Source organism: Vombatus ursinus, unplaced genomic scaffold, assembly GCF_900497805.2.
Source record: "Vombatus ursinus unplaced genomic scaffold, bare-nosed wombat genome assembly UNPS02014778.1, whole genome shotgun sequence".
Classification (NCBI taxonomy): Eukaryota; Metazoa; Chordata; class Mammalia; order Diprotodontia; family Vombatidae; genus Vombatus; species Vombatus ursinus.
In genome coordinates this window covers 5,990,921-6,003,435 of record NW_020954556.1, presented here as the reverse complement: position 1 = coordinate 6,003,435, position 12,515 = coordinate 5,990,921, and the positions used below count along the sequence as shown (strand labels likewise).

The window sequence follows — 12,515 nt, the reverse complement described above, 5'->3', positions numbered from 1 at the left end:
ACCATTTAATCAATTGCAAAGTCTTGTTGGCTCCACGTCATCAACATGCTCTCAAATCCACCCTTTTCTCTCAACTCCCAAACTCATTCCATTTCACCTAGGCTAATATAATGACTTAACTTATGGCTTCACTGCATCTGGTCTCTCCCTCCTGAAATCCATCCTCTATACATCTACCAAATTTATAGATCTAAAGTATTATGTCTGGCCATGACATTCCTCTGCTCAAAAAGTGGCAATGGCTCTCCATTGCCTTTAGGATAAAATACATACCTTCTCCAGCATTTAAAGCCTTCTACGGTCTGGCTCCAGCCTATCTTTCCAACTGATGATACGTTCTCTTCCTCACCAAATTAACCCAACTTGCTGTTCTCCACAGAAAACACTGTCCTCCCTGCTTTTGCACAAGCTATTCCCCACACCTGGAATGCTCTATTCACCCACACCTCTCAGAATCTTCACCTCCCTTCAACATTCAGCCCAAGTGCCACTGCTACCCCAGTGTATTTTTTGTTCACGTAACCTGCATTTACTTATCTATGAACATGCAGGAAACTTCTAGTAAAATAAAAGCTTCTGAGGGTTCATTTGCATCACCAGTCTCTAGCACAGGGCCTGGCACACAGTAGGTGTTTGTTGACTTTTTTTATACTGCACGCCCTGAATTCATATCTCTCTGTAGCAGTGTAGCCAGAATGATCTGCAATCTAACTCAACACTAACCCCAAAAGGAACTTACCAATGCCCAAGTTCACATTATTAATGCTTAAGCCATCATGAGTAAAATTTAACATTTAAAAATTTTTCCTCAACTGCCTAATTTCATATCACAAGTATTTATTTCTATCCTAGTGCCACTTGTAGTTTAGAGGAAAGAGCACTGGATATGACACCAAAACATTGGTTTCAAGTCCAGGATCCCTCCATTTATTAGTGTGACCTTGACCTGGTATCTCTAGATCTTAGTTCATCTGGAAATGGAAATAACACACTACCTATGTCAAATCAGTTATTGAAGTAATCAATTTAGATGATATAAAGTACTTTGCAAACTGTAAAGGACTCCTATTATTAATTCTAATTGTTTTAAAGGGAAAATGGGAAATATGAATGCTAGTTTGGCTTCAGGGCAGGGGAAAAGTAACAACTAGTAACAACTACTAAACAGTTCCCAGTACACAGTAAATGTCTAATAAATGTTAGTTGATTAATTGCAAGCTCTTTGACAGTAGTGTCTACATTTTACCTAACTATGCATTTTCTGATGCATGGCATTCTGGCCTAAAAAGGTTCACAGAAAGTGGCAAATTACCATAGATCATATAATCAGTTAAAAATTTGAGAAGCAATAGCTGATAAATTTTTAATCTTTACAAGAATGAAAATGATTATATTTTTCTGATAGGATTAGTACTGATTTCTTTCTCCCCTCTACATTAAGTGTAAGAAATGTCTGAGACAGTCACTTCACTCAGTTCTCTGTTCAAAGTCCAGGACACTTCTGCAAAAATGACTTCCCCCAAACCCTGCCAACAAAATGCTAGTTTTCTAGTGAAAAGAAAAAAAAAAAAAACACAACTCTATGTCACTGGCCATTTAAACAGGTATCTGAGTGAAAATTGGGATTTCAAAACAAATTAAATGGGGCCCTTTTTATATATCTGCTATGTGAACAAAGCTGAACAGCCACTGAACTAAAGATCCAAAACATTAGGGAAGGAAGAATTCCACAGGCAAGACAGACATCCAAAATGGCTCAACATAATTTATTTTTTTATGTTAAAATGTACAGAGTTCTTTTGAAAGTACTTGCTAGAAAGGGAAAAAAAAGTGATATTACATACAAGGAGAGGAAGGGAGGCCAACTGGCCCAGGAGCGCATGACATGGAGAATTACAAAGGCATCTAGGCACCCCTTCCCCTTAGCTTACAAGTCACCATGAACAAAGTACAAAGAGGTTACAAAACAGGAAAAGCAAATATAAACAGACAGGAATAGACTTAGCTTCATTTGTACATGCGGCTTTTAGAGGCATCTGGAGCTCTATTCACACACTCTAGAGATCTCTTTAAAGAGAATTTTATCTTTCTTAAAATAGTTTTTAATATTCTACAACAAAGATAAAAAATTTTAAAGATGGAATGAAATGAAAAAGCTCTTATTTTAAAAGGCATCAAAGTCACTAACAGTGAGTTTTTTTTTTAATTTCTTTTAGAAGATTACCCAAGTTATCTTGCTAAAAATACATTTTTTTTTAAACAGAAGTGAAAAAATGACAGGTACCAATATTACTGTGTTGGATAATTTCTTTTATAATATAGAAAAGAACGTTTTTCTCTACAATAGTTCTACAGTCACAAAGAGGCTTGTGGAAAAGGGAGCTGCCCGATTGATTTTTTTTTTTTTAAGAAAGAAACCAAACCAAACACAACCGCAAACCAAAAGAAACTGAATTCACGGCCCTCATTTCAACAGCTTCTCCTTCTGCCTTGACCCACCCTCCTCCCAATATACCTCCCACCCCACCCCCCACCCCAACCCAACCAGGAAGCAATGACACAGCTGAAGATGTAGGGAGGAGAGGGCAGCACAGTGCACTTTCTACATAGATGACTGGGAACTGGAATAGTATATACAGAGAAACTGGGTCCTACACAGCCTTGCACATGCTCAAAATTAATAGCAATAAGATGTGGAATTCTGCCTTTTCTATCTAACACTTAATTGGGAAAGTCAATTTAAGTGCATCTGGAGGAAAAAACCCAATAATCTGTGCATTTGAAAATTTTTAATGCCTAATTAGTACTTTTAAAATTTTATTTATAAAAAATATACAAATAAAGGAGATAACATGCTTATGAGTATTTCATTAAGCAGTATTTCCCCCTTTTGGATATGTGACTGCATATGCCAAGTAGTATGGCAGTTTCCACCTTTTTTGCTGATGGAAAATGTCTCTTTTTCTATCCCAGAAGGGAGTATCAGGAAAATATTGGAGAAATGATTGCACAAGGGGAAGGAGAATGGGGTTGGAATAATATATTAAAGTATTGAAATCCTGCTGACTAGACTCTGTGGAATTGTGCTGGTGGCCTGTCCTTCTTCTAGTCAACCACTCATAGGAGATGGGTTGATACACTCTGATTCACAGGGGATGAACTTAAAAAAAAAAAAAGGAATCTCAAAGGACACTGGGAAACTGGAGGTATGTGCTACTTGAACAGTTATACAACTCATGTCATAAATTCCCTTAGGAAACACAGATATTTCTCATTATTCTTTTCAACATTAAATAAATAGTGACAAAGATTTTTCAGGTTTCTTTTTTAATTCACTGAAATGTAGTTTGTCCACTGATGCTTAGTGAATAATGTAGTTTAAAAAGAGGCAAACCACTGGAGACTGCTATTTGAATTCAGTCAGATTTGAAGGCTCAAGAATCAAGACCCTTAGCATTTCAAAGTACATACTAAAAATAAGAACTTTGATGGACTATAAGATTTATGGCTGATTCATTTGGTGATTAAAAAATAAGAGGTCAATTTTGTCTTCTTGATGGCTAGCTGAACATCTATAATCATACAAAGACTACATTTGGATTGCAGACAGCATTCCTCAGAGATACGGCTGTTAGATGAGACTTAGAGCATTTTTTGTGTCTCTGAGAGCTGGATGAGAATATTAGAAAATTACATTATACTTGGCTTAAGCAAAACAAACACTCCAATGAAATTCATCTACAAAGAAAAAGATGTGGGAAAGGTTTCAAGAGGTGTGTGTGTAGGGAGAGGAGGGGATTTAAAGAGGAGAAATATTTCCTGCCTCACTTTAATAACAATAATAATAATATTAATAATAATAATAATAATAAGTTTAAGGAGTTTGGGTTGTTCTCCATGTCCCCTTCCGAGTCTCCCATAAGTGCCTCCTGCTGGAATGAAGTAGGAAATGAAAGGTTGGGTTTGGAGGGAAGGGTTTGCTTAACCCTCGAGATGTATAGCTAACACTTAAAAATGACAACATTGGGAGCTGTGCACAGCAAGGGGGGAAACATACATTTTAAAATAAAATAAAGATAAATTCACTTTTACACAAATTCTGTCCACGTGGTATGTAAAGAAAGTAAGGCTCTTTTTAATTATGAAAAGATTTTGTGCATGGTTCCCCCCTCCCTAAATCCATTCTTAGATGAATTCTACTGTAAAATGTTTCAGGATTGTGAAGAAAACCAAAACCCAGAACAAAATGAACCAAAAAAAAAAAAAAAAAAAAAAAAAAAAAAAAAAAAAAACCAGGCTTTCTAAAAAAAAAAAAAAACCAAAAAAAAAACCCTCTAAATCTACAGCAATATTTTAACTGGAAAAAGGTCCATTTTCTCTGGTTTGTCAGTATAAAAGGTTCCTTTATTTATATATATTTAAGTTTTTAAGTTGCAAGTTCATCTTGCTCATCTTCTCATGTAGGGTCCATTGAGAGACTGCTTGGGCACGCCAGCAGTATTCATGTAGCTGTGATGGGAGGGGCCAGTGTACATCATGTTCCCATGAGGGTTTGGCTGCATAGGCTGCTGGGTATAGGCCTGGCTCCCCATCATTCCCATCTGCATCTGCATAGGATACTGTGCTGTCTGGTTCATGTAGGCAGGGTTACTATGGTAACTGCTGTTCATCATGGGCTGTGTCATTCGGTAACTGTTCATGGCATTCAAAGTGTTCATATTCATGGAATTGACATTATAGGGGGTCGTTGGCATTAAATTAACCCCCATGTTCATGCCACGCTGAACAGCTAATGCACGAGGGCCAGCCTGCATGGCGACTGCTGGCGGGCTGCGACCATAAAGCTGCTGCTGGTGAGCAGCTGCCGAGGGCAGTGGTGCTGATTTAGAACGGATGGAAATGTGCCCCTTGACTGGCATTTGCCCTTGCAACCTCTGAGTGTGGGGAATGCCAATGTTGGTGGCAGACATGTTGCACTGTAGCAGAGGTGACGTGAGGTTCATGGTAGTGGATGTCAGGTTTGGGGGTGGTGTCATGGTGGCTTGTGCTTGAGGGGCCCCAGCTAATGGATGGGATGGAGCTAGCTGAGCCAGTCCCGTGTTGGACAAAGAAACACTGGTTGCATAGGAAGTCACAGCAGGAGAATGGCTATAAGGCATGGCATGTGGGTCCATAATGGTGTTAGTCAGCTGCTGCAACTTAGCTAAACTGAAGGTGGCTGACGGCTGGGAGTAGCTGCTGGCACCAAAATCCCCTGGAATCCTTTCATAAATACTTATGTTCCCAGTGCTTCCGGATTCCGGTATTTCCATGATCATTGGGGCCGGGGGGAAGCTGTTATTCATACTACACTGTGACAGTGAAGGCTGCTGCTGGGGGGGTGGAGGGGGTTGAGGAGGCTGGGGCTGGGGTTGGGGCTGGGACTGGGGCTGCTGCTGGGGGGGCGGTGGTGCCGGCTGCTGCGGCTGCGGCTGCGGCTGCTGCGGCGGCGGCGGCTGCTGCTGGTTACTTGGTGGCCTTTCCACCACACAACTCTGAGGTGATTTGATGTTACAGTTGGTGGCAGGCTGCACACTGTTCTGCTGCATCATGCTGCAGCTACTGCCCATACTGGCCATCTGCTGAGTGACAACACAACTGTTCTGAGTGAGGCTACTGGAGGAAGACAATCCTCCGTAAGAGCAACTGCTCTGGGAAGAGTTATTTCCACAAATGCTGCCACCCATAGTGGAATCGTAGCTGCTGGGGTTCTCATAATTTTCTGTGGTGCTCTCAATGCTGCCCAGGTCACTGAAGCCACTGTCCACCACCTGCTGAGAGTGGTCTGACACCGAAGGCACATCCATCATGGGGCTGGTCTCCATGTTCTGCATAGAGGGTGCGGACAGGGATCCTTGTTCAGGGCTGATCTGGGTATAACCACTCTCCAGAGCAGGCACGGTGGGACTGCTGACGGAGCGGACTGACTGGCTCGGATGAGACTGAACAGAAGATACCGGGCTGTTGTGTTCCGAGGCGTGGCAGTCTTCGACCATCGACAGCTGAGGGTCTTCGTCCGCTTGGGTATAACTCTGCAAAGTCTGACAAGCGGCCAGCGTCTCTTCGCAGTCCTGGTATGCCCCATCATGCTCGCTGCTCTCTTCCTGGGTCAGTGACTGCACCGCTTGCACGGTTTCCAGATCCAGTTCGCTGTGAGGAACCTCTTCCTCTTCCTTGAACTCCATCAACTCTTTAGCGCTGGCGGCGGCTGCTGCTTCACGATCATCCTCAGAGCCGGGCACGTGCTCTGACACAACTGATGTCTCACGGGAAGCCTGTTCTTCCTCAGAATCCGGTTCTGGTTCATTTCTGCTCTTCGCTTCCTCTCGATCATTCTGGGTACTTGTTTCTAAAAAAGATTCCTGACCCCCGGGCTCCTCCTTGACTCCTTCTCTGATTGCCTGCTCCTCTGATTCCTTTTTCCGTGTGGATTCTAGGTGACCATCGTCTTCATCATCTGCATCGTGGTCTTCATTCTGGTTGGTTCCCAGGGCCACCTCCTCCTCTTCCTCACGCTCCTGCTCTTCTTCTGAAACCCGGGGCTTCTCCTCAACTTCCTCTTCTTCTACCTCAGGTTCTTTAGATTCTGTCACTGGGCTACCACGACTGTCCCCTGGGGAAGCTGCTCTCACTTCACTGCTGGTTGTATCCTCATCTTCTCCCTCTCCTGCCTCTTCTGTTTCTCCATGTATATCATTCTCCTTCCTTTCCTCAGCAAGGGGCAGATCTTCTTTTGGTTCAGCAGCCTCTTCTTTGTCTTGAATTTTGGGCTTGCGCCCAGACTTAGGAAGGGGTACCAGGGGATCAACTCTACATTCTTGAGTAGATACTGTTATTTCTCGGTTCAGCTTGAACCCTGGTTTTCGGCCAGGCCTTTTCTTCCAGTGGATTGGTTTACGACTTTTGCCTTTGGGCCAACCCTTCTTCTTTTTCAAAGGTGTAGAAGTATCTGGCTCAAGTGGGGAGTCCCTCACATCACATTTTCTCAACATGGATACTGGCTTCAGAATAGGGGTGCCTGTGGAAGAAACAAAAAAGTCATCATGCTTTGAATTTTTTCTAGTGTCTTTCTCTGAGAAACTAAAAATACTTTACATAGATAATTTTATATATAATCACAAACTCCTTAGAAAGGAGTAGAGAGTATAGAACATATTGACTGTATGGCTGCTAAGAAACCAAATCACAGTGAAGAGGCATAGTTACAAATGAAATCCAGGTATCAAGCATGCTGTGTACTACCATCCAGTGGCTAACTCTGTTTCTATCCAAGAATCAAAAATGTTTACAGTTATCCTAACTTTTCCCCCCCTTTTCCACATAGGTGAAAGAGTTATAAAAGAAGGTCATTCACAAATTACAGATAACAAAATTTTGAGTCTCCTACTTTAAAATATTGTTTTGGGTTATTGTTATTATCACGAATGTTAGATTCACTCCTCTGTGCAGCTCATCAATTCTATAACATGTTTCAAACACAATCTTCCTAGGAATTTGGTACACATTCAACTTCCAAAGCACACCTAGAGTACCACTGCAGTAGAACCAAACAAGCACTGGACTAAAAGGTAAGGAAACCTAATCGTCTTAGTCCTGTCACCAGCTTTAGTTTTCTCATTTGCAAAATGAGCGAGTGGCAGGATGATATTTAAGGTTCCATCCAGTGCCAGAATCCTACAACTATTTCACAGAAAACAATAAGAGTGATAATGAATCATATGAAGTCACAATTATCATATGAATATTCAACTAGAATAGTGGTAAGTTTGGATGTCCGAGAAATGAGAGTTGATAATCATCCTTGCTACAAGTCACCCAGTCAATGAGCATTTATTAAGCCCCTTCTAGGTGCCAGATACTGCACTAAGCTCTGGGGATACAAAAAGAGGTAAAACACAGTCCCTGCCCTCAAGGAACTCACACTCTAATGCAGGAAACAAATTAAAAAATATATATACAACCAAGCTAAATACAAGACAAACAAAGGAAATCAATAGAACTAAGGGACATCAAGAAAAACTTCCTGTAGAAAATGGGATTTTAATTAAGATCTGAAAGAAGTCAGGGGGTGGAAATGAGAAGGAAGAACATTCCAGGCATGGGTGGCAGCCAGCGAGAATGCCCAGAGCTGAGAGATGGAGCATCCTGTTCATGGAAAAGCCAGGAGGCCAGTGTCACTGGACTGAAGAATATGTGGTGGGAAGGTACAAGAAGACTGGAGGGACTAGGTTATGAAGAGCTCTGAATGCTAAACAAAAGATTTTGTATTTGATCCTAGAGGTGACAGGGAGCTACTGGAGTTTATTGAGAAGAGGAGTGACACGGTTGGACCCGTTCATAAGATTTAGAAAGACACAAAATAATCTCAAGTCTATTTTCAAGTTCTCCTCTATCCTTTAAAAGGGATCTGCAATATAAGTAATGAATCAGTCAAAGCATCCTTCTTCTGTTTAAGATTTTGATGTTTTTTACCTGTATAGATTTCTTCACAGCCACCATCTTTATTACCTCAGACAGTTTCTTAACCTTACAACTTTGCAGAGAGTTCTTGGTATAAACTTTTGCTGAAACAAAACTGAAAAGGTACCCATACTTTGATATGTATATATGTGTGTTTGTGTGCCTTCTGCCTGCTAAATAGAGAAATGTGTATTTAACACATAAAAGTAATAGTGTAATGAAAAATAGGTTAAAATGTTGTTGTTAAATCATTTTTGAGTCGTGTCTGACTCTCTGTGACTCCATTTGGGGATTTTTTTGGGGGGCAGAAATACTGCAGTGGTTTGCCCATTTCCCTCTCTAGCCCATTTTACAGATGAGGAAACTGGGGCAAACAGGGTTAAATGGCTTGCCCAGAATCACACAGCTAGTAAGTATCTTAGGCCAGATTCAAACTCAGGAAGTTGAGTCTTCCTGACTCCAGGTCTGGCACACTATCCACTGCATCACCTTGCTGTCAGGAAAAGCAAAAATATGTAAAGAAAGTATCTATATTTTAAGAGATAAGAGCGTGTCTAAAACTTAGACATTAACTATTTAGACTCTACATATTAAGAGGTGGGTGTACTGAAAAGGAACTTAACCCTAGAAGACTGCCAAAGTAAAGGTAGAAAAGTTAAAACAATAGGCAGGAACAGATTACCAGGTAATCTATGATGTGACTAATATCTGACTACTGTGAGAGACAGTGTGCCATAATAGATAGAGAACTGGTCTTGAAGCCAAGAAGACTATCAAGTCCTACCTCTGACACATACTGGCTGTGGGACTCTGGGCAAAACCCTTAACTTCCCAGATAGCTCTCCAATACTAGACATAAACAAACTGCTCTGGTAGAGAGTTTTTCCACTATGAATTTACTCAACCATTGAAATCCTAGGTCTATCTATCCCCATCCCTTTTTGACTACTGTCTTTTAAAGTATACGAAATAAAATCTTTAGGAAATCAGTCTTAAGAATACAAAGCAAATTTGTAGCTTCTTATTTTTTTCCAGAGCCAACCCTGGCTAAGCTGAATATTATAATTTTTATTACTTAGTACTATCCATACAACCTCAACAATAAAAAGGGGGAGGGGATTAAAACAATTGTTTAATGCCTTATGTTTATAACAGTTTTGTTCTAATCCATAAAGCTGAAGTAAACCAAACAATTCACATATCTGAAGCATCATTTATAGTCATTCTCAAAATAATTACCGAATGTCTACACTGTGCAGAGTCCTATGTTATATGTTATTTGTTAGAAAGAATATATGGACTGCTAATTCTTATTTGTTAGGACTAAAATCAAATTTGCTTTAAAAGAGAAATACAACTTGACTGAACAGACACTAATTAAAAGCTAAAGACTTGCACTAAAATTTGGACAGTTAAAATTCTTTAAAACGTCTAGCAGAATAAGATATTCTTGGCCTGATTCCAAGAAGTGATCTGTCATTTTGCAGTTTTTGCATTTGCATTAGATTGTATTTTGCAATCTAAGCCAAAAGACTACAGAAATTTGTTCAGTTTAATAAGACTAACAATTGAAATAACTTCATTCTCAGAAAACTTTGTTCATTTAGGTAAAATAGGAGATTTTTGTTCAGTAAAGAATTCTTGTGGATAGGATTTAGGCCAGGTTCTAGACTACCTTCTTTACTTCATGGAAAGCCTTCCACAGTATGTATTATCATTTAAAATACTTTCCTGATAATAGCTCACAATCTAACTATCAATAAAAAAAATAAATCATAAAGAAAAGAGTGGGATAGTGGGTGAAGTTACTCATGGGAAGAGAAAGAAAGATAATATATGGGAGGGGAATAAAGCATTTTAGAGGCAAAGAAATGTGAGAAACTGAAGATAAACATATTTGGTACAAATTTTCAAGAATTACCAAAGAGAAATGTTAGAGGGTCTCCAAAGTCTTACTTTTATAAACTTAGTAAGAGAATTATACTAACAAATTCAGTATTTGTGGGGTTCCTTTTTGAAAATTCTTTAAGGATGGTGATATATTCTAAATTATAATAACGGACAATTAAAAAGTTCCCTGACACATACCCTCAGCATCATCTGATTCTTCTTCTTCTTCTTCATCTTTAGACTTCCTCTTAGAAGAAGGTCGATGCCTAAGGACCTCCTGTGAGGGCAAACAATGAAAGTATCCTCTGGAAAACAGTTCATTTTCATCCTCCTCTTCCTCCTCTTCATCAATTTCAAACGTAGGTTCTAATCTTGGCATTGGCCTCTCAGAGTCAGAATCTTCAAAAGGTTCATCTAACACTTCTGTGGTCTCGGAGATTGTTTCTGTGACCACACTGCTATTATGGTGTTTTCGCTTTCGGACTCTCCTTCTCCGGTGAAGAATTGGTTTCTATTTTTAAAATAAAGAATTTTCTTTTAGTCCCCTCAATAAAACCAAACCACCAGAACTAGAAGTGAGACAATTTAATAAATAGAGAATTCCCATTTCTGTTGGTGACAGATGTGTGTTTCCCCCTTCCAATTTTACAGTATTCAGACATATTGGGGGTGGGGGTGGGAGAACTACTGTCCATCACTAGATGTTTCTAAAATGTATGAATTCTTCCTAACTTAGATGCTAAACACATAATATTACTGGTTACAGAGGTGAAGGGCAGCTAAATAGATTAAACTGGCATGCCTAAAAATAATAATAGCATTTATATTGAAATTTAACATTTGTAAAGTGCTTTACATGTTGAGTCATGTGATCTTTATAAAGATCAGATAGGATTCATTTACTTTTGTTTCAACCTATTTGAGGAAGGGAAGGAATAGTCTGGGAGATAGAAAGAGACCTTCAGTACTGAAATAATTTCCCGTGTCCCCAGAGATAATGCAGAACTTCTCCATGCCTCAAGTCAAATGAGGACAAAAAAACTTTGCCTTATAGAACTTAAGAAGGTTAACAGGAAAAAAAAAAAGAAAAGAAAGAAAAAGAAGGTTAATAGAACATCAGTATAAATCTTCCAGAGGGTTTGTAAAAAGGAAGCTATGCTAAGAAAAAAGGTAACATAGTATATAGAAATACTAAATTGAAGTTTATACACTTGATAATGAAGCTATTAAAAAATAAAAGCAACTTTGTTATATTAAGTGTGTCACAAAAGGCATTAGCTATAGAATGAATCTGATAGCACAGTGACAAGAGATTACTAATATTAATTCTAATGTATTTAGTATTATTTTATTAAGACCCTCAAAATGCATTACATGTTATCTTATTAATAATGTCTTTTAATGAGCCTTTGTGGGAGAAAAAAAGTAAATTATTCCTTCCAAGGTATAGAAAGTACAAAAATAAGACATGAAAACTAAGAAATTTGTTTGTGATCATGTAGTTAACCACAGAGCCAGTCAGAATGTCATTCCTTTAATTTCCATTTCAGTCCTCCTACTAAAAACATAATTTTCAAATACTGTGAAAAATTACACTACTGAAGAAATTAATCATGCCACACGGTTATGAACTGGAATAGGTCCATGACTGAATCTGGTATCCTGATCCTGAACCAGACACCCATCTACAGAGGTGCCTGAAAACTTACACAGCCACTAGAGGTGAAGACACTCTGGCTTACTGGCATCAGGCTCCAGGTGGCATTTCTATCATGACACTCTCTAAAATAAACAATTGCAGAGCTTATGCCTCCCTTTAATCTTTGTCAGAGTTACTATCATTCAGACAAGTATCCACTAAAAAAGCATTTGCCATACATCATTGTTCAGAAAAGGATCTATTAAATAAGTTTAACCAAAACATTTGAGGGAAAGGGAACAATAAAAGGAACCGGTGGGGAGAATGGGGCATACAGGAACGATGGCAGAGCCACACTAACCCCTCTGAGGGCCCTGGAGAAAATCACTACCCAGTTTCTTCCTAACTCAACATCTGGCTCTGCTATCTCATCATAAATACCTCTACACCATCCCTGAAGATTAAAAGAAGAAAAGTGTTTCAAATC

The 12,515-nt window shown here is 39.4% G+C and overlaps 1 protein-coding gene across 3 annotated transcripts in view; it reads right to left on the bottom strand.

Moving 5' to 3' along the window:
* Positions 1–4,297: 4,297 nt before the first annotated feature.
* Positions 4,298–12,515, bottom strand: part of KAT6A (lysine acetyltransferase 6A) — a 151,539-nt gene continuing 143,321 nt past the window's right edge. For all 3 annotated transcript variants that reach the window (XM_027865162.1, XM_027865164.1, XM_027865163.1), the window contains 2 exons: positions 10,588–10,900; positions 4,298–7,057 (listed from right to left, as the gene is read on the bottom strand). In XM_027865162.1, coding sequence (XP_027720963.1) covers positions 4,449–7,057; positions 10,588–10,900 — 2,922 coding nt within the window. In that variant the 3' untranslated portion in view covers positions 4,298–4,448. The remainder of the gene's footprint in view (positions 7,058–10,587; positions 10,901–12,515) is intronic.